The sequence below is a fragment of the Aotus nancymaae genome, unplaced genomic scaffold (assembly GCF_030222135.1).
Source record: "Aotus nancymaae isolate 86718 unplaced genomic scaffold, 86718_ANA_hifiasm-v0.15.2.pri h1tg000041l, whole genome shotgun sequence".
Taxonomy (NCBI): Eukaryota; Metazoa; Chordata; class Mammalia; order Primates; family Aotidae; genus Aotus; species Aotus nancymaae.
In genome coordinates, this window is record NW_026988455.1 from 12,934,876 (window position 1) to 12,956,315 (window position 21,440).

Below are 21,440 nucleotides of genomic sequence, written 5' to 3' on the forward strand. Positions count from 1 at the left end.
AACCAAACCCTCCCTTCTTACATTCATCACCAAACCCAACCTCATCTCGCACATCCCAAATCAAGTTCTTAAATTTCTTTGCCACTGTGGCAGAAATCATTCAGGGAATCTGAATTAGCCAAATAATTACCCAAAGTTCTTTGCATCTTTGTATCTGGGCTGATGCAATATTGTTGTCAATATATATTCATGTATCAATATGTTTTATAAATCACTCTTAAATAATTTGTATCAGTGCCTAGTAACTACAGGTATATAGAAACTGGCCAAAAAATACTTGTTGGATGAATGCCTGACAAGATACAAAGGCAAGCTTCCTGGTAGCCAGATGGAGATAAGAGATTCTGGGATCCAGTGGCGTTTGTCAGGTTTCCCAAATACAACATCCACTCTATCTCAAAGCTGCTTACACTTACTTCAACTGTCAATTGTTGTACACTTACTTCAAGCCCAAATGTAATCTGAACATAAAGTTCTAGAGAGTAGGTTTTTGGGGAAGCCTAACCATACAAAACAGACTAAGCTATGAAGCAGAGGTTTGGAGGGAAAAATAATTGAGTCATTGGATTACTGGCAAGCATGAGATAGGGGCCCACTTTTAGATCAGAGTGCTGGAAATTTGTATAATAACAGACTTGGATTCGAAGAAGCAAAAAATCACCTAGTTAGTACAGCAGATGTAACGTGGGAGTTTGGCTACAGCTGGACAACAGAAGTCTAAGCCACAAGATCAGTATGGGACCAACAGTGAGACCAAGACTTATGAGTCATTCAGATGAGGTCCCATGATTTCACCTTGATCAAGAACTAACATGTGAGAGTCAGGCACTGGGAGAAAGAGCCAGGCAAGTCATCTGCATCCATATCTGCCTTATCCCCAAGAGCCCCATCGACTAGCAGAAAGGGCCGGGAGCCTGCCTAAGGGGAAGAGATGCCCATAGGAAGAACTCCCTCTCTCCATTTCAAATGAAATTAGAGCCTTTCTGTTTTAAGAAGATATTTCATTTGGAAAACTTTCAGATGTTTGTAAATCATCTAAAGATGTTCTTAGAGCCTCCCAAACTTTAAGAAATACCTTATTAAATATACAGAATTCTAGACCCTTCCTCTAGAGTTGGCCATGGAGGTCAGGAATGTGCATGTTCAACACATACGCCAAGGTGGAGCTGATGCCCCCAACCCTGGTAAGAAGCATTGGCCTAGACGCCAAGTGTGGGGCTCAGTGCTGTCTCACCCTGGCTCCCCAGTCAGAGAACCCAAAGGAAGCAATTTGCCTGTGACTCAAGAGGTAAAGACTCCAGTTTCTTCTTCCCTTTATCTCTTGGGGAAGTCTTTTAAAAAGCTCTGGAGAACCCGGCTGGCTCATGCAGATCTCGGGGGAGGCTGAAGAGAATTGAGATGCAGCAGCACTTCCTTTTAGTAACCCATGAAATCCCTGTCTTCAATCTTTTTCTCTGCCAGATCTTTCTTACAGCAAAGCTTAGTTGGAAAGACAAGGGATTTAGAATTAAATCTTCGTTTTTTACCACACTTTCCTTGTTATATTTGAGGTTCTAAGTAGCCCTGGTCAAAAGAATGTGAGTATGTGAAAGTGCCTGATACTACTATGGGGAGATTGACCTTTCTACTCAGAGAAGGGAGGATGACACGAAACACCAGGCTTATAATGAGACAGTAGGAGCTAGAATTTTTAGTGGGTTTTACTGTTGGCAAAATACTTTAATGTTTATTTCATTTGATCCTTGCAGCCACCCAGTAGGGATACATGTATACTAACAATGAGCGGTTCCCCTCATAGAAAAATTACCAACACATTCTTATCAGCCTGGGTGAAGTGTTTGCTCCACGCTGCATCAGATACAGAATATGCAAATCCTCTGCCCTTCATTCTGATCCTTAACCTGTGTCCAGGATTTTTTAGTTATAGCGAGTAGTTGGCAGGTGATGGAACGTGGGTGGCTACTCGTGGGCAACTGGGCACTGAATCCTTTTTCCTTGTGCTGCTGCTGCTGCTTCCCATGTTGAGGATTCTGCTGCCATGGGAATATTATTTCTTTTTGTAAATCATAGGCTCAGAGATGCTAGAGTTTCCTCGACGCCACACAGCTAGTACATGGCAGAGTTGGCTATCAGATCTATGTTAGACCCCTCAGGACTTCTTGGTTTTGAAAATCTCTATGTAATTTCCAAATGTGTATTATCACCATCAGGACTCACTGAACCATTTTACTATAACTGTATATATCCACACATGGCAATTACTGAGACACATTGCAATTAGTTTACTTTGGCAGCTTATCATTTTGAGAATTTGGAAGCCATAGGCCACCGTGCGCTAGGGTTTTGGGTGGTTTGGGAATATTTAAATGAAAATTGATTTCAACTTTTAACCAAGAGTGTTTTAAGCATGCTGCCTTCTCACTGTTTTTTTTTTTTCCTATTATTGTCCCTTCTTGCCACCTGCTCTGCCCACTCCTATCCCCTCATTTGAACCTTTTGCAGATGTGACTAGCAGCACCTCCTCCTCCTCTGCTACCCAGGCCCTGGAAATGAGCATATAAGCCTAAGAGCCAAAATGTGGTTCACAGTGATAAGTGCTGTTCCCAGCTTGCTATAGACCAGGTGTGGTGCTGTGAGGGAGGGGCACAAGTGGAGAAAGTACCCAGCATGTTCAGAGTGCATCTTGCTGTGGCCTGCAAGCTGGCAGCAGGAGTTATACATGAAAATGGCCTTGCTTCTTGGAATGAGGTAGACTTTTCTAATTAGAAGGCTTCCTGCTACACCCCATCTCTCCAAGGACAAAGGGACCAGGCAGTTGCTCCAGTGGTCAACTTTTGAACCAGTCATGGGTTCCTTCAAAAAGAATGTGCCTAAGTGGAATTTTGAGCGTTATTATTTTCATTATCTTCCTCTTTCTTAGTAGAGTAGCTGCTTAAATGTCAGTCGTAAATAGCTTGAGTGCTTTGCAAGCTGGTTCAGTTCTCAGCCCAAAGAAAAATCTGTCTTCCTAACACAGTCTGTGAGCTGTTCTGCAGCTTCCCCATTTATAGACTCTGTATTAAAATGAAGAGTCAGTTTTTATACCTCCTCCAGGAGGAGGCTTAGTAGAGTCCTACCTCAGATGAAGACCTGGATGGTATTGATGGCCAAGACAAGGAGCCAAGGCAAAAATGATAACCAAATTGTGGCAATTTCACTTTTTAAGAGGAGCATGATTTTATACTTAATGGTAATAGGTTATGTGATAAAAATGGCTGTATTTCTAAGCTAATTTCATGGTCTGAAGTGAAATAAGGCCTACTATGTGCCAGAGAATGCATAAAATGCATTTATAAATACTATCATACATATTATTTCCTAAAATCCTATAGAATTTCAAAGAAATGAGGCTCAAGAGAGAATCATTCATCCAAAGACACACAATTGGTTAATGGGTCATGTGGGATTCACACCAAATCCAAGTTGTTCATGCAATGGATGTAAATAAAATTGAGGCTAAATCAGAAAATTGGCCGTGATAAATTGCTGAAATATCTGTTTCTACACTTGAAGATTTGTAGAATTTTTTCAGTGATTAGGTGATTTGATCAATTTTACTAATTAATTCAATACGTTGTTCCCCAATGAGAATATTTGTACTTTCCAAAATGTTGATGTAGTCTGGGTAACTTTGCCTGTAACCTGGCAGTGAGAAACCTCAACAGAAGTGGCAAGATGGTGTTTAAATTGATTTGATCATGAGCCTGAGCCCCAGGAATCTGACGTGACCTATGTCCCTGAACAGATTAAAAATTTGAGTCCTGATTCTGAAACACGGTAGCTATGAATATTTGGGTAAATTTAGTTATTTTAACTTCTTTCTCTTTCTTTGGGGGTGGGGGGAGCTATAAACTGGGGAAAATATTACTTAACCAAAAAGTTGTTTTAATGATGAAGATTTTCTATATAAAACGCCTGGGGCAATGCCCATCTCTGAGCAAATAAATATTAGTTCCTTTCCTTCCTCATCACAGAATTCTGAGTGGTTGGTATAACGCTAAACAAAATATTTTTCCAAAATGCCAAAGCAAGGAGCCCACCAGTGAGAAAGCTCTGGACTTAGTAAGAGATTGTATGATTGCTATTTTCATTCTGCTGCCCATTTGTTTTAAGACAAAGGCTACGTCCACAAAAAATTCCAAATATCTAGGTATTTAGAAATACTAGAATGGTTGGATGAATTTTGCACTTTTATTGACATGGTATCGTATAAACAAAGTATTGGTTACAAAGGCAAGATATTCAGCATTTCCTCTGCTTTCATCTCATTGTCTAAAATGAGAATATTTGTTTGAAGTACCTGCTTACAGGACAGAAATGTGAGAAGGCTACTTAAGAAATTTTTAAGGTATTTTAATGCTAAGTTACCATGTAGATAGTGAGTGTATGATTCCCTGGGCCTTTCTCTGAGTTCAAAGTTTAAATGCATAGAATTAGGCTGAGCAGCTGTGGCCAAAGACTATATTCTTATGGCCTTTAGGAGCTTTTCCAGAAACTAACTAATGTGTTCCTTATTTCTCATTGGCTCTGTCATGGATTACAGAAGGTTTTCTAACACAGGTGGTCAAGGGTCCCCAGAGTAAGGGTTCCACAAATAGCCTGAGTGTTGAAGAAATGAAGGAAGTCAAGCGGAGTGAAGACATTTATCTTCTTTCTCCTCTGTCCCTTTTCTTTCATTCCCATCAAAATTTGTATTTTCAGAAACTGTTTAGTGTGATTGGATGGGGGAGTTCATTGCTGTCATTAGTGACTAAGAGCTTTAACCTGGACAGAGAGCATTTGAATCCCTGGGAAGCACCTAACTGATCCAAGTAAACCTCCCACTCCTAGGCTGCGTGGATGCATGTTTTTAGCAGGGATTCTTTCTATACTTGCTGTTGTCTTTGTCATCAGCTTTCCCATGTCCATTCCATTTACCAGGAAGCAGAATCCCTGGATTGGGCAAACCTTCCCTTATTGTACCCTCTGACTTTGCACTCCAAGTCTTAGTTGAAACCAAAGAATCTTCTCGGCAGGAGAAAGTGTGAGTCGGCCAGAGATGAGCCTCAGTCCCACAGAGAGTTGAGGATTCCAGGTCTCTCTTAAGTACTAGGGTGTATGGAAAGAAGAAAGATGTCACATCAGTAAAAGGCCTGTAGTTTAATTCTGAGTAAAGTAACCAAGATTTCCTTACATTTATTCAGTCAACAAATATATATTGAATGCTTACTGCATGCCAGGTACTAGTCTCAGTGCTATGGATACAATAATTAAACCAGACAGGGTGTCTCCCTTCATAGAATACATATTTTGGTGGGGAAGGCATAAAACAGATACATAACATAAAGTTATACCTGCCCACCCATTTAATAGACTATTTTTAGAGCCGTTTGGGGTTCACAGCAAAATTTGGTAGAAAGTACAGGGAGTTCTCATATACCTTCCTCTCCCCAGCGCCCACCACACCCAATCTCTCCCACGACCAACATCCCACACCAGAGTGGTGCATTTGTTACCATCAATAAACCTACAATGACACAGCATATTCAAAGTCCATAGTTTACATTAGGGGTCACTCTTAGTATTGTACAGCCTATGAGTTTTAACAAATGTATAATGGCATCTATTGACCATGATAACATTATACAGCATAGTTTCACTACCTCTGTGCTGATCCCCACCCACCCAACCTGTGGAAACCATGGACTTTTACTGTGTCTATAGTTTTGCCTTTTCCAGAATGTTGTATAGTTGAAGTCATGCAGTGTGTAGCCTTTTCAAATTGGCTCCTTTCACTTAGAAATATGCATTTAAATTTAAATTCTCTGTTTTTCACGGTTTGATAGGTCATTGCTTTTTAGTGCTGAATAATATTTCATTGCCTGCATGTAGTGCAGTTTATTCTTTTGCCTACCAAAGGGGATCTTAGTTGCTTCTGAGTTTTGGCAGTGATGAATAATGCTACTATAAACATCCATGCCTGGGGTTTTATATGGACATAAGTTTTTCAAACTCTTTGGGGAAATACAAGAGGACACAATTGCTGAATCCTATGGTAAGCATATGTTTAGTTTTGCAACATACTGCCTTGTAAACGGTTTTGCAAGATACTGTCTTCTAAATCGTACCATTTTGTAGTGAATATGAGTTCCCATTGCTCCACATCCTTACCCATATAACACTGGTTTCAGTTTTCACAATTCTAATAGGTGTGTAACCAAGCATGCTCCAACTCCTCTTAGTAGTGTGAGGGGCCTTATGTGGTGCAAGTCAGTGCTTCTTGAAAATAGCCAAGTTTTCAGACCTGTTATAGGTCAGTGCCTTTAGTTACAGTAGACGTGGCATGGTGAGACTTGGTGACCCTGAAGTGGATTGAGCAACAGTGTCTTTATTCTGTGGGGATATTCCAACCTGTAAAGGAACCCAAAGGCATAGGGTGAGTTCTTTTCCAGGTGACCAGAACTTCAACACTTGCACAGTAGGCTGGAGTCTGTCAGATCCAGGTTTGCTGTCCTTCCTTTGCTCTGGCTTAACTAACAAGCAGAAGGCTGAGATTGTCCTTTAATATAGGGGCACAGAGAAGAAGAGGAACAGCAGAAATATAAAAGGGGGCAGTGATGAATGGTGGTGAGATGTTGGCAGTTGGTTCCAGAAGTGTGGAGCCGCTACTATTTGGGGGAGACAGCAGCCCTGGTGTGGCCTTCAGTATATGGCTCTTGTCTTGCTGGATCTTAGGGGATGCCACCACTATCCCTAAACCAAGGAGCAAGTTGCCCTAGGGGTTGTGTACCAGCTTTTCCTTTTTTCTTTCCCTGGACTTGGTTTATGGGAAATATTCAAAGATGGCAGGCCAAGGGTCCCCAAAGAGTAGTGGAATCCACAAAGAGCCATAGAGTGTTGGAGAAGAAATGCAGGGGCAGGGGAGAGTGCGGTCATGCATCTTCGTGTCCTTGTCCCTGCCGTCCTGATTTGAGCCCATCCATTCATCCCTTAGGCTTCTCCATGTCCTTGCATATGCAGCCATCACATGACTGGGGCCAAAATCTCTACACTTCCTAAAGTAGTAACCCACAAAATTATAGTCTCTGTGGAAAAATAGTTAGAGCTGTAAAGCTCATAAATATACATCCTTCCTTCCACTTGGCTAGCAAACAGCCATACGACCAAGAAACTGACGGGCTGCCAACTCTGCCTCTACTGCTGATATCTGCTTATTCTTCTACGTAGGCCGCAAACTGCTTAGCACCAAAGGCAGGAAATCGGCCTGCCAGGGCTGGTTCTCAGCAGAGCTGTGGGGTGGCCTCCTGACTACACCTGCCATCAGCAGACAGGGCCAAACAAAGGGAACCACAGTCAAAACTTCCTGATTTGTTCCTTTTCATTCTTCCTATCTTGAATGCATTCCAGAAAAGAGAATTGCATCTCTTTCCCTTAAAGAAAATTTTCTTTTTATTGTCATATGTGGTATGAAATTCTATTACTTCCGATTTATGTTTGTTGTCTTTGTTTTCATTAAAATGCAAGCTCCAAAAAGGCATGGAGTGTGATTTATTCACCACTAAATCCCCAACACTTGAGTAAGTGCTTAGTAAATAGATGTCAAGTGAATGAAAGCATAGAAATTGAAATGCTTATGTTATTAGAAGAATAGACAAAAAAGTAAAAGTAACAGAATGTGAACTGTGTGTCAGGCACATGCTCAGCCTTTACATTGGAATGGTCTCTTGATCCTCTTTAGTCTTTGTGGTTACCTTACAAGTAGATACTGTTAACACCCTCATTTGGCAAAATTACAATTATTTTAACAAAGGCAAGTACTCACATTAGTCACTGTTACTTCTGAGAAGCCAGAGGCGGCATAGATGACTCCTGAAGGTTGGGTAGTAGCTGAAAAACTGTAGCACTTGGCCTGGATCCCTGAATTGATAGTCTGCATCATAAGGAAGTTAAAGGGTTTTCCCATCTGACATATCAAGGGTTCTTGGGACCCCAGCATTGTTTCCAAGGAGTCTCCTAGAGGATCCTGCCAAGCCTGATTAGGTCACACACTGGTGGGATAAGTTCTGAGGGACTGATGTTTTTGAGGGGTTCCTGTTGTTGTATGTGGACATTCTGGACCTATGAGATGTCATCATGGTCCAGGCTGAACCTAGTGCAGGGAAGAGGCAGTCTTGATTCTGAGTGTTGTCCATTTAGCACTTTTCCTAGTGTCCACAGTTGGGTGGTGGTTTCCCCAGCCTCACTGTAAAGGAAAACAAGCATTTTGTTTTGCAAGGCCATCTGCTGCATAAACAAACCTAAGTACACAGATCTTGACTTGTCTCTTTGAAGAGGTATAGGCTGATGGTATTAATCACCATCCATGTTCTTCAACAGTTGGGTAGAGCCTTCTGGGTTGACACTCCACCATCATATCGTAGGAAAAATGGAGACCCACAAGGACACATCACCACCCTGGTGCACATGGAGAGCTAGGCCTGCAATCTGAAGTGAAGAAAGTGGGTGACACATTTCTTTCTCCTTTTGCTGTTCCAGAAGGGAATGTGGTACCTCTAGGAGGGTTGGAGTACCCTGGCAGTTTAGCCTGAGGAGGAGTTGGGAGTTGAGGGACCATTTTTTACTTATTAATGTATTTATACTCTGGTTCCTTCCACAAAGATTGAAGTGACAAATTTGCAGGGAAAAGATAGAAAGTATATTAGATTTTTTTAATACATCTATCTTACAGGCCAGAAATCTAAGATTATTTATGTGACTTTATTTAAACCTGGAATGGGTCTTGTATTTGTCTTTCAGGAATTTAATCCGAAACGCTCTTGAAACAAAGTCTGGTACACCTGGGAATTCAGATTGCCTTAGAGCTCTGCTGTCAGGTGTACAGTAGCCATAACCCATGAGTGGCTATTTAAATTTGAATTAATTAAAATTGAATAAAATTTAAAAGTCCGTTCTTGAGGCCACACTAGCAACATTTCAAGGATGTGATAACCACATGTAGCTACTGTATTGGACAGCACAGATAAAGAACATTTTCATCCTCATGGAAAGTTCTCTTGGATGGCACAGCCCTAGAGGGTGTCCTTCTATGATTATATTTACTCCTGTGATTCCTTTCTCCTCTAACCTTCCCCACTCCCTTTCTGCTTTGAGAAGGAAATCCAAAGCTTCCTAGGGCTGCTTTATCATTAGCAAAAAGGACTGTGAACTCTTAACTCGAACCTATCATCACAGAGACACTAGTGACTCCATGACTAAAAGCCTTCTAAGAATGAATGTTAGTGATATGTGAAGAAACTCATGCATGATATTAGAAGCAAAAACAGAAGATAAATATATAAAACATTTCAGTTTTGTGTATATATAGCTGGCCATTTCTGAATTGTGGAAATAAAAATAATTTTTGCCTTCTTTGTTTATACTGAGTCTGCGTTTTCTAGTTTCTAATTAGCCTCAAGTGTGTTTATAATTAGAAAAACAAGTTTGTTTTTAGAAGAAAAAAAACTTGCCAAAACTGAGAGGCATAAGAATGATTCTCCTTGACCTTTGGGAGCTGCAGTTTAGGTAGAATACATTTATCTGCAAGTTCCTCCCCTCCTCCATTCTTGAAGGCAAAATAACTTTTAAACTAGAGGGGCGATTCTATAATTAAGTGTATAATATCAACTAACATTTTTGCCAATTTATATTTATGTGCATGTTCTTATGCTATTTATAAATGCCTGTGTTCTGACTCCAGCTATATTATCAATCCTCAGAACAAGGATGTCATCTCCCATTTCTTTGGGCTCGGCAGTAGCACCTTACCCAGCACTTGATAGCCACTACTGACTGATGGACAGATTGGCTGACCTTGCCACCACTCTCAGGTTTTACGCCCACAGAATGTGTTAACATCTTGCCTCATTTTGCTTTGGGTCCGAGAAGTAGTGTTCTTTCCAAATTTGCTACATGAAATCCAACCGCTGGAATACAGGAGCCATTCATCAGAAAATGAGTTAGACCTTCTCTGGGTTTGTGTGTGTGGCAAGACCCTAACGGAATCTTTAAAAAATTGTTAGTTTTGTGGAAATAGGTCTGGGAAGAGAATATGTGAAAACTCTTTGACCACAACCATCCACACCAGTGTATTTGGCATCTCTAGTAACTGGCTACTTGGAGGGAGAGATTTAATAAAGAGGATTTTCTTTTCTTGAGTTGGCTGTTAGAGTGATAAAATATGCTTGTGGGGCCATTCTGGTTTTGACAATTTCCTGTGACAGCCAAGACACCCACAGGCAGGAATTAGAGTCTGCTCTGCCCTCTTCACTCAGAACCAGACTAGGAGATGAAGCCCAGAATGTTGAATTTGATATTTAACTTTCCCAGGTATATTTTGCCACATCACAAACCTTTTATACTCATATACATCACAACACTTGATTGTAGACAGAAGCATGTGGCACTCTGTCCCCTCTTAGAAATGGGAGAAAAGATAAGAAAGGGAGAATAAATTGGTTTTCACGAAAGTCCAAAGTCTATCATTGTCCCCAAATGATTGATGTCCCTGTTTGTGAAGTTGTGGGAGTTTAGTGAAAAAATACCTTTTTCTTAGAAGAGTAATATACCGAGGAGTGCTACCAGGAAATTTATGGGTGACACATGAAAGCAGAGACTGTTTATTTTGCTCAGGAGACATTACATTCTAGTAGACCAATCATGATGGTTTATGCTAACATTTTCCTCCTAATGGGTATGCCATGTTTGCATGTGCCTGACCTCCAGGTACCAAAGTCAAGATCAGCCTAAGGAAGCTGACCGCACATTTCAGGTTCCTTCAAACCACTCAGCCATGTTGCTCTTTGGAGCCCCCAATGGGGTGAATGAAGAAATTAGCGTATGTGTCAATTAGTGCAGGATTGAGGAGCCATGAGCAAGAAGAGGTATACAGCTCAGGTGTTCAAAAGGCCAAAAATACTGTAGAAGATTCCACCTGGGAATAGGGGGCATGCCACGAACCTGCTGTTTTGTCCTTTCTTACATTGGTTATTGTTAAATAACTCCTTAGTTCTTTTTGGAAATTTTATTTCCCTTAATAAACTTTTCAGAACTACGTTGTCATTGTAAAATAATTATATTTTTTATTTAGCGAACATATATACTATATAATTTATATTGTTAAATTATATAAATGCTAATTATATTAAAATTATATAATATGTAAATATTTTTATAACCCAGTATGGTGTAATAACTATTATTAACCTCATTTTACAAATTGGAAAACTGAGACACCAAGAAGCTAAGTAATTTAGTAGTTGACCTAGGATGTGAAGCTCAGGAGGTTTGCCTCCAGAGTGCTTGCTCTTCACCATTGTTAAAATTCAGAAAAAATATAAAGGCGAAGAAAAATACACAAAGACAACTATAGATGTGGTAACTTTCCATCTTTATTCTGTAACGTAGACATCTGTATAACGGATCCTAGGCTTTGTATTCAATTTTATGTCTTGCTTTTTGAAAAATGAATCTTAATTTTCTGTTTTGATCACTAGCACTGCAATAACTGTCCCTGTGCAGAATTTCTTAATGTTCTTCAGAATATATTTTCAGGACACTTCCTCAGAGGTGAATTTCCTTAATCCAATAGCCTGAACACTTTTAGCATTCTAGATACTGGTCATCAAACTGTTTTCCAAAAGGCTTGTCCTCTCTTGCAGTGTCTGCAACACTGTTGTTTTCTTTTGTATTTCTTTGTGTGCTTGAGAGTTTAGTTTGCTCATATTGGATGATTAATTATGAGTGTTTATGAGTGGTTTGTTTGGGTCTTTCCCCCACCTGTCCATTGAGAACCATGCCTTTGGGGACCAAAAGAAAAAGAGACAATAGTTTTTCATTCTTCCTTCTTCTGGCTTGAAATGGAATTTCCTTAGGCATTTTCTCAGTCTATACTAACAACAAGCTTTTAATCTTCTTCCAAACGTTATGTGGATTTTTCTGTTGATTCTATATAAAGTGCACTCTAGTCTGCTTACAAAGGATATTATTTTGTTTTCTACTATGAATGTGCCCTGTCCATAAATCTGCATTTGATCTATCTTGGATAATACACTCCTAGAGAGTCACTATGTGTCTTTATGAACAGTTAAGCACACATTCTTGGCAATATTCATAACCATAGAATAGGCATTCCAGTGTCCCAGCCCAGGGTGATCTGAATGGTTCCACAGGCTACATTGTGGGTCCTAATGAGAAAAGAGAAGGGTTGAGAGCATAGTAGATTGTGTGTGTCAGTTCACTCTGTTTTTACTTAAAGAGAGCTAAGAAGAAACTCAAATAGCACCTCTCTACTCTTTTGATAGGCAGTTCTTTTCTTTAATAAGGAATGAAGTCTTCCTGTCTCAAGAAGAGGCAGTTCTAGTAGAGGAAGTCACACGGGATTACAGGTCCAAAGTCTATGGGTTTGTTCTCTATTCTCCATTATTTAGTGTTTGTGGAAGAAATCCTGGGGTACTTTATTAATCCCTTTTTTCCGTCAAAAACAGAATAGTGATATCAATAATAACTGACATTTATAAACTACTTTAAAACATTACAGATGGACTTCCTTATCCAGTGACTCACTTAATCTTCACAATAGCCCTGTGAAGTAGACAATGACATTCACATTTTACAGTTGAGGAAACGGACACAATGAAGTGCAGAGAGTTAGCAGCAGAGCCACAACTCTCCTTCCAATAAAGTATGGAACTAAGATTTCATTATTACATTTTTTTAAAGTATATTATGCTCCAAGAAAATAATCTATTGACTTAAATTTACTATGAGGCAAGGAGAAAGAAGAAAACAAAGCCATCATGAAAGGAGTGGAGCATCACAGAAAAGAACCTCGTAGGACCCCAAGGACAACTGCATTGAAAGGAATGGATGAAATAAGATTATCAAAACGTTGATGAGTCTTTTCAAATATTACTCTTGTCTCATATTTTTCCATTTTTTGAGTTTTGTGTTTTTATCGTCTTAACATTTTCATAAGATTCACTCCTAGTTTTTCTATTTACTGCAAAGATCAACAATAGTGAAGTAAATCATAGTACATCCAACTATGAAATACTGTCTACCTAGTCAGGATAATATGATCTAAATGTGTATGAATTTCTCTATTGGAAAGACAGGTGGATATATTTTTAAGTGGCCCTTGTTAAGAACATTCTGCAGGTTTTTAACTAGTATGAAAAACAGAAGAAAATATAGGATAAAGGAAGTTAAATAAGATGCATTCAAAATCCAGTGGTAGACTCTGGGGTAGGAATGTCCCCTGAAGGTCAGGCTTTCAATGTCCAGGACTCTTTGGAGTCTAGGGAAGGTAGGAAGCCTTCCCACTTGAGATACTAAAGCACATAATAAAAATGTTACACGTTAACAAGCTTGGAAATTCCTCTAAGGTAGAAGAGCTTCAGCCAATAATGCATTCCAAATGTTTGCTTAGAAGATTTTACAGATGTCCTTAAGAGCTAAAGGCATTGGTCATATGAAGCCAGGCTGAGTGAGGTTCTAGTTGGGTTGGAATGATCTGTGGAACTTGTGCCCAAAGGAGCTCAGTGCCATGCTTGTGTTTCAGGATTTTATGGGCAGCTGCAGACGTTCTGCCCCCCACATTACCCCGATTCCCAGAGAACTGTGCCGCCTGTCAGCTCCTGCAGTGTGGTGCCTTCCTTTGAGGACTGCCTGGTCCCTACATCCGTGGGCCAGGCCGGTTTTGATGTTTTCCACAGAGCCTTCTCAACTCACTCGGGCATTACAGGTGTGTTGGGTGTCTGTGACTTAGAAACTCCTGTCAAGTGACAGGAGAGACCATGTGGGCTGCTTGTGACCAACCTGGGTTAGACTTGACCAAGCACATGACAGCATCAAATTCTGCTGAATGACCACTGAAATGTCTCTCCTCTTCACCTTCCTCTCCAGCCCTCCTTCAGCCCCTCTTCCACCACCCTGGTTCAGGAGCCATCATATCTCTCCCAGACTATGGCCATAACCTTCCAGTAAGGCTCCCTGACCTGATTTCTCATCTTCACCATTCTGCCCTCCATACTACCATGAACATTGCCTCCCCAAAATGAAGGATAAAATATGCCACTTTCCTGTTCAAATAGATTAGTTTTCAATTGCCTAGAGAATAAATTCGCCTGTCCAGCATGGCATTCAGAGCCCTCATGAGTTAGACCTGATTCAGCTCTCCACACCTGCCCACGCACATTTTTCCCTACATGCTCTTCATCTGAGTTTTGCCAGCACCCTTGACCCCACATGCTTCTCCTTCTGTCTTTGTTCTGTTTCCTCCTTCTGGAATGTTCTTTCCCAATTTCTCCATCTGTGATAATTCTATTCTCTTTTACAACTCAACTTTAACATCACCTCCTTTTGAGGCAAGCCCCAGCCTTCCCTAGAACACTTTTCTTTTACTTCGACTCAGCCCATCTTTTGTGCAGTCATATTTTAGCAGCTGCCTGCAACTCGGCCTCCTCCCTCACTAAGGTTGCTGAGAACAGAGACTCACCATAGGGCCCAGGCTGGCATGGTTGCCTCCTTAGCCCCCAGTTTTCACTTGATGAGCTGCATTACTGTAGTGCATTTTCAGTGGGTGTGGCATGGGTAAGGAGTTACTGACTTGCTGTGTTCTTTCTCTTCCAGTGTATGATTTACCTTCAAGTTCCTCAAACCTCTTTGGGGAGTCTCTCCGCAGCGGAGCTGAAGACGCCACCTTCTTGCAGATCAGTGCTGTGGACCGCTGTCCCAGCCAGCTCTCCTCTGTCTACACCGAAGGCTAATAGCTGTCTTGGCCACTCCTGCACACCCAGGACCCTGATGTTGCTTGCCACCTTTTGTTTTCCTGCTCTCTCAGACTGCATGAGAAAGGATGTGAGCCCAGTCCGTGGGACCTGCAGAGTCACTGATGTGTCTTTTGGAAGGCAGGACTGAGTGACAGAACTAGCTTTGCAGGAATCATTGCAGTTGCTCCTTTTTCTCTCTGGGTTTGCTGGACTAGGTGACCGGCAGGCCTGTCTTTTCAAAGGGAATTTAGAGTCTCACTCTGTTGGATACCTGTTACTTCCTGGCTGTCAACTCTTAAAGGACACCAATGAAATGATGTGCCTCTGAAATGTAGTTTGGGGATGACCCTGTCTGAAAACTCCAAATAGGGAAAAAGAACCCAATTACCAGAGACATAGTGACCTGCCTCACCTAATCTTCACCCTCACTGCTTCTTATACAAAGCCAGGCACAACAAGGGAAATCCACGTCCAAAGCGTAGTGTGGTCTCAACTCCTAGAAACTCCCTGGGTTTCCTTTTTCTCAGCCGCATGCTAACCAGTTCCTTCTCAGTGTTTCTGCAATAGCAAAATAAGGTTTTATATGCCAGCAGCCTATCTTTGTTTTTGCATTTTAAAGACTTGTTATTTATACCTGCTCTAAAAGGAAAAAATATGTAAAGGTCTATTCTTTGGATGGAAATCATTATTGTTGTAATCGCCCCAGCTATTGACATTTTGCACAGCTGTGGTTCTGTCTGGCCTCAGCTCTGGCATGTTACTTTGCAGTTAGCAAAGGCTACCTGAGGGAAATGGAGTGGGCATCTCCCGCACCACCAGTGCTGTAGCAGGAACCTTCCTGGGTTGACTGTTTAGTGACTCCACCTCAAAGACTTCGTTCCAATAAAAACGTTGTTCAACTGGTTTACCCATTGCCTCCACTCTGGTGCTGCGCCCAGAGAAGTGCCAGATGTGAGAACCGGACAGACTGAGTCGTGTACCGGGTTCCCTTAGAAGACCAAACTAGTGATGCTTGACTTCCAGTGCACAGATTTTACTAACGTTTTTCAGGATATCCACTCATCTGTCTGTCTGTCTCATCCCTATACTTCTCTCCACCCTCTTTTTGCATCCCTTTTACCCTCTTCCTGACTGTGGTTTCAGCTATGCCCACCAGCAACTATTGCCTGATCGTCTTGGGAAGGTAGAGGTGACAGTTCTTAAAGTCTGCAGAAAGAGGCAATTCTTTTTCTGAGTTCCAGGTTTGAAGTCCTGGAATTTCCAGAGCACTTGGTTGAAAATATCAAGCCTAAATAGGAAGTCATTTTCTGTGACATCTTTACATAGCTATCACAGATCCCGAGTCCTAGGGCATCAGCTATAAAAACTGGCCATCACAAAGACACAGTAAGTTCTGACATTCTGGTACTATCATATTTCAAGTATTTTTTCTCACTTTTTAAAATGTTTTTCTGAGCAAAGGTGAAACAATGCCGTTTGTCAAACTGAGATCACTACAATCTTCAACAAGACAAGTCAAACAGCTTGGTGTTAGATAGGATTCTGTGACAGTTTGTATACTGAGAGATCCTTCCAGTCTGTCTCTATAATCCCACAATTGGAAGTATTCTTCCTGATTCCAGAGTTCATTCCAACATGCAGTAGAGTGAGGTGAATGAAGAACCAAGTGTGGTTTTCGTTTTCCCAGTGCACTTGGTCAATCAAGTTCCTCTGAGTAGTGGGCTGTGTTCTAAGAAAAGCTTTCATACAGACATCTAAGTCTGCGAAAGAGATGAGTTCGCCACTTTAGAAAAACCTGCTCTTCTTTACAAAAGGACACACATCAGGCTTCCTTTACAAGTGAACTCCAAGGCTGCATGTAAAGTACCACCCTTCTTGGAGATTTTGTGGGTCATGTCACTTGGCCTAAGCAAGTGACCTAACATATGCACACTCACAGTTGGCAGCATCCCTCATGTGTCCTTTGTCACACTCTGGAAAGAAAGAAAAAACTCTGCTATCTTCAGAGAGACCATCTATTCATACTTAAATATGGAAGCCTTTACAAGGAACTCAAAATACATTTCATTTGTACAATGAGAAAAAGGATGAAAAGGCAAGGTTGTGATTGCAGTTAACATTGTCAGGCCTGCCCAACTTTATGTAATTTAAAGTAGAAAAGGGGAAGGAGGACAAAACAGAAGCTCAACTTTAGAAACCATGGACATGACCTGGGAGGAGCTGCTTATCAACCAGGCTCCAGTCTTCCTGTAGCCTCTCACAGTCACCCTGCTTCTTTCTTACTTTACCTGGGCTAAAGGGACTCTAAAGAAGACCTAGGCAGTAGAGGCACCTGCAGCCCTCCTTCCTCAGCAGGAACTCAATGTGGAGTCCCTGAGGGACATTTGCCTCTCAGAGCACACAGGCAGCAGGACCCAGTGCAGTCCTGCTTCCTAACCGTGGGCCTTTCCTGATAGCGACAGGTGTGAGATTGTGGCCTCAGGATAGGACACAATTAGATGCCTTCCCAACTACACACACTATGCTTAGATTCTAGAGTCTCTCCTGACCTTAAAATTTGTCCCTTGCTTACTTTCACACTGCAGAAGATTTATATATACTTTCGTCATTATTTTTGCAGCAGTACAAGTGGAAACTTCAAGAAATCATTCCCTTTCATGTCCCAGTCTTTTTAAGTCTTGATATGTAACCATTTTCATAAACATACAGAGATTGTCATTCTCCTTTAAAAAAACAAAAAACTAGTGCTTGTGAAAACACAGTGCAAAGACAATTATCCTATTGCATTAAAAAGAATCAGTCTGCCTAGAAACATTTCATTTGCCGTGTTGTCTTAATTCCCTAAAGAGACTGCATCAAAATGATCAAAATGCCAGTTTGTAATTTAGCCTCTGATCAGCTGTTAAATATTATTTAAATATTTACTGGTCCTGTGGGGTATCTCCTATTACCTATGTCTCCCTCAAATTACATAAGCGATAATAGAAAATAAGGTCTTTAGTAGATCACAGCAGAGTTACCACTGATAACAGTGTTGGTTCTGTTCAGTTGTTTTTAAATTGTCAGCTGTCAAGCACAGCAGCACCCTAAAACCAGTTTTGAACAAGGATAAATTCAACTCCCTCATTTGAGAACCCTGACTTTCCAGTTGCCTTGAAGTATTGGGAATAGTGACTGTACATGTTCAGTTTAATTATTTGGTATTTTATTTGACTTTTTTGGCCATGTCATTTTATAGAAGCATTTTTAAATAGCACTTTTTGTTAGTGGTGTGGAATTTCTGCAGTTACTTTTTTTTTGGCAACAGATAAAGCAAAAAAAGCACTCATTGGAGAAATAGTGAGTGTAAAAAAGAAGAGATTTACTTTGTACAGACAGCAAAGCATCCTGCGTAATGTTGCTGACATAAAGCACTTTGGGGGGGAAAGTGGGAATGTGTTTTCCATAAATCACACAGATTCTTGTACATAGTTATATACACTCACGTAGAGAAATGAACTGCATATATCATACTGGATATGGGGCCGATTTTACTCTAGAGGCACATCTGGTGCTTATTGTCATAAATCTTTTAAAGAATTAGGTACACTTTTTTCTATTAATATGTATAGTTTTGTGATTTGTCACAGTTATGTTTCATATAATCATAAGTTATTTTGTCTTGTTCATGAAGTCCTTTTTATATGTCAAAAGTAAAATGAAGGGATTGTGCACTTGGTACAGAATAAAACTGGAAATAGAGGAGACGCCCTCCTGCCTAAAATCCTCCTTCAGCCTGTCACTTTAAAGCACAATGGCAACCATCATTGTTTGTTTGTTTGTTATAATATTTTGTTTTTACCATCAGCCTCCTACATACTGGGAATGGTAATTATAATTAAAAGCAGATGTGGGGGAGGGAATGTTCAAGTCCAGCTTTAAAATGCCGCATTGCTTTGGGCCAGAGCTGCAGCCTGGATTTAATTATAGATATGAGGACGAAATGGCAGTAAAAATGAATGTCTCCCTGAATCCTTTACATGTTGGGAGTGTCCATAAATAAAACATGAAGTTTTATTTCATCAGATTTAATTAAAGCTTTTATACATGTTTTATTGGTTATTCTATTAATCCGCTTCACAAACTGGATAAATGTGTGCTAGGATTTGGGGTTGGTTTATGCCTTTTCAAAGTAGCTCTACATCATGCTTCAGAAATGCCTCTAGTGCTTGGTACTCCCGGTGCTGGGATTTCGGCAAGCTGACAGTTGGAGGAGGGGGTCTTTTCAGCCCTGTTTTCCCAAAACCGTTCAGAGAAAGACACAAGCATCAGCTTCCCATGATCTGATGCCCTGGAGAAAGGGGCAGGTACTATCTCCCTGGTTGCCTCATCTTGTCCACTCTGCATGCTTTAGAATACTACCTGCCTCATTGGCTGTGATGAGCTTTCTTCCTCAGCTCCCATCTGGGTGGGGCAGGGTGTGGGAGGATGGGGTCGGAATATTCTCATACCTGGTTTACCTGCTAGCCAAGCATGTGAATCCAAAAGAGATCACCTCTCAAAGTCCATTCGTAGAAAGTTGACAGTTTGCTTACTATATATATTTAAGACTCGAGAATTATTTTAAGAGATGATACAAAGCAGAAGGGACAATGGTCCCATGAACCTTGTCTGGTCTCTCAGGGTCAGAGAGCAAACACCATTAGGTTCGGGGTTGTGGAGATAGAAATGCTGCTAACTGATGACCTACAAAGAGCTCCTCAGCTTCCTCAAAGGAGGTGGCTGGTGGGAATGTGATTTTTGTCCAGCCTCTTCCAAGGAAAGTTTGGCATTAAGTGGCGGAGTTGAAAGTCCACATACCCTACAACCCAGCAATTCCCCTACTTTCGAGAGACTCAAATCAATAATGGCTCAAGTATGAGATGTTCATGGCAATGTTATTCACAGTAGCCCCAAACAAGAAATGATCCAACTGTCCATTAACAGTAAAATGAACAAATGAAGCTTGCCTAAGGAACATAGGGAAATGCCATGGAAGTGACAAAAGAAATGACAGAATGACAGCCACACCCAACTCAGGGCTGAGTCTCAAATTTGGGAGAAAGAAACAGACACAAAGGCAAATATTCAGTGTTATTCTGTTTATGTACAGTTTGAAAACAGGCAAAACTCAATTACAGAGTTTAAGTGGTAAAAGTATAAAGAACGGCAAGGAAAATGTCAGAAAGGCTTAACACATGGAAGACTTCTGGGGTGCTGATGGACAATGTTTTATTTCTTGACTCAAGTGTTAGCTTATACAAGTGTTTGATTTATGATTATTTAACTGTGCATATATATCTTATAGTTTTTAGTTCTAATAATAGTGAGAGGCAACTCTTACATTTCCTATTTGAGGGCTCTGCAAACTTTTTCTGCAAAGGGCCAGATACTACACATTTTAGGCTTTGGGGGCCATATGATCTCATGTCTGTTACTCAACTTTGCCACTGTAGTTCAAAAACAGCCATAGATATTATGCAAACAAATGGATGTGGCTGTGTTCCAATAAAACTTTATTTACAAACACTAATTTGAATTCCGTCTAATCTTCAGATGTTGTGAAATGTTCTTTTGATTTTATTCAATTCTACAAAACAGTACAAAATTCTCAACAGGCTGCACAAAAACACAAAACTAAGTTAAAAAGGCAGCAGGCAGGATTTGGCCAATGGGCCATAGTTGGCTGACCCTGGTCAATTGAAAGGGTATTCTCAAAGTCCTTCCCAGAAATATCCACTCAGAAAATTATGGATAGGAGCCCTCTGCTTATTCTTCTGCTACGTTGGGTCCTGTTTCTAGAGGAAATTCATGATTTCTATTGATTAAACTTTTCTTTGTTCAGATCCTGGGTTCTGCTCCCTGGGATACAGATGAATGCTTAGAGCCTGCAGTGCCATTTGACTTTATCTCTGGATTTAAAGTTTTTAATAAAAAGAACTGGGCATAGAGAAATCTGTGAGAATTGGAAAATGAGCACCCATTCTTTCCAAGCTAACCAAATATTTGCTGGATCTTGGCAGCCACCGCCAACCTTTTTCCTCTGAAATGCTGAGAGGTTATAAGTAATGGGAGACTTCATTTTTCTAGGGCCACAGCTCTTGTGAGAAGCTGGAGCTGCCTCTCAAAACTTGCAGAGTTCTCACGGAAAAGAGACTCAGGGTTTTATATTCAGTGACGCCTCTGACAAGTGACCATAGAAGAGTCAAAGGGCCCTGATGATGCTAACAGTCTCCCCACTCCATGCCACAGGAAGGCAGCTAAACACCCTAAGCCCCTCCCTGGCCCCTGGTTTCCCATAATGCCTAGCTCCCTAATTCCCAAACTAGGGATTTGTCATCCCTGATGGCACGCCCATTGGCTGCTCACACTTATGGGAGAGAATGAGACTGAATTCACATGGCATGAGTGTATGCCCCTCTTTGTGTATCTAGCCTGTGATAGCATTACTAGTTTCAAAAATATGGTTATTCCTGAGTCCTGGGTCATTGACTGGATATTAGCTTGGACTAAATCCTCTTCAGCAGGTCTCCCTGGTTGTTTCATGTGCTTGAGTTTGTGTATTATATATGGTTCTGTTATTAAAGTTGCCAAGAG

The 21,440-nt window shown here is 40.9% G+C and overlaps 1 protein-coding gene across 2 annotated transcripts in view; it reads left to right on the forward strand.

The window, feature by feature from the left end:
- GLIS3 (GLIS family zinc finger 3) overlaps nt 1-18,915 on the forward strand; it is a 488,252-nt gene extending 469,337 nt beyond the window's left edge. For both annotated transcript variants that reach the window (XM_012454569.3, XM_012454570.3), the window contains 2 exons: nt 13,616-13,798; nt 14,686-18,915. In XM_012454569.3, coding sequence (XP_012309992.1) covers nt 13,616-13,798; nt 14,686-14,822 — 320 coding nt within the window. In that variant the 3' untranslated portion in view covers nt 14,823-18,915. The remainder of the gene's footprint in view (nt 1-13,615; nt 13,799-14,685) is intronic.
- Nucleotides 18,916-21,440: the final 2,525 nt, after the last annotated feature.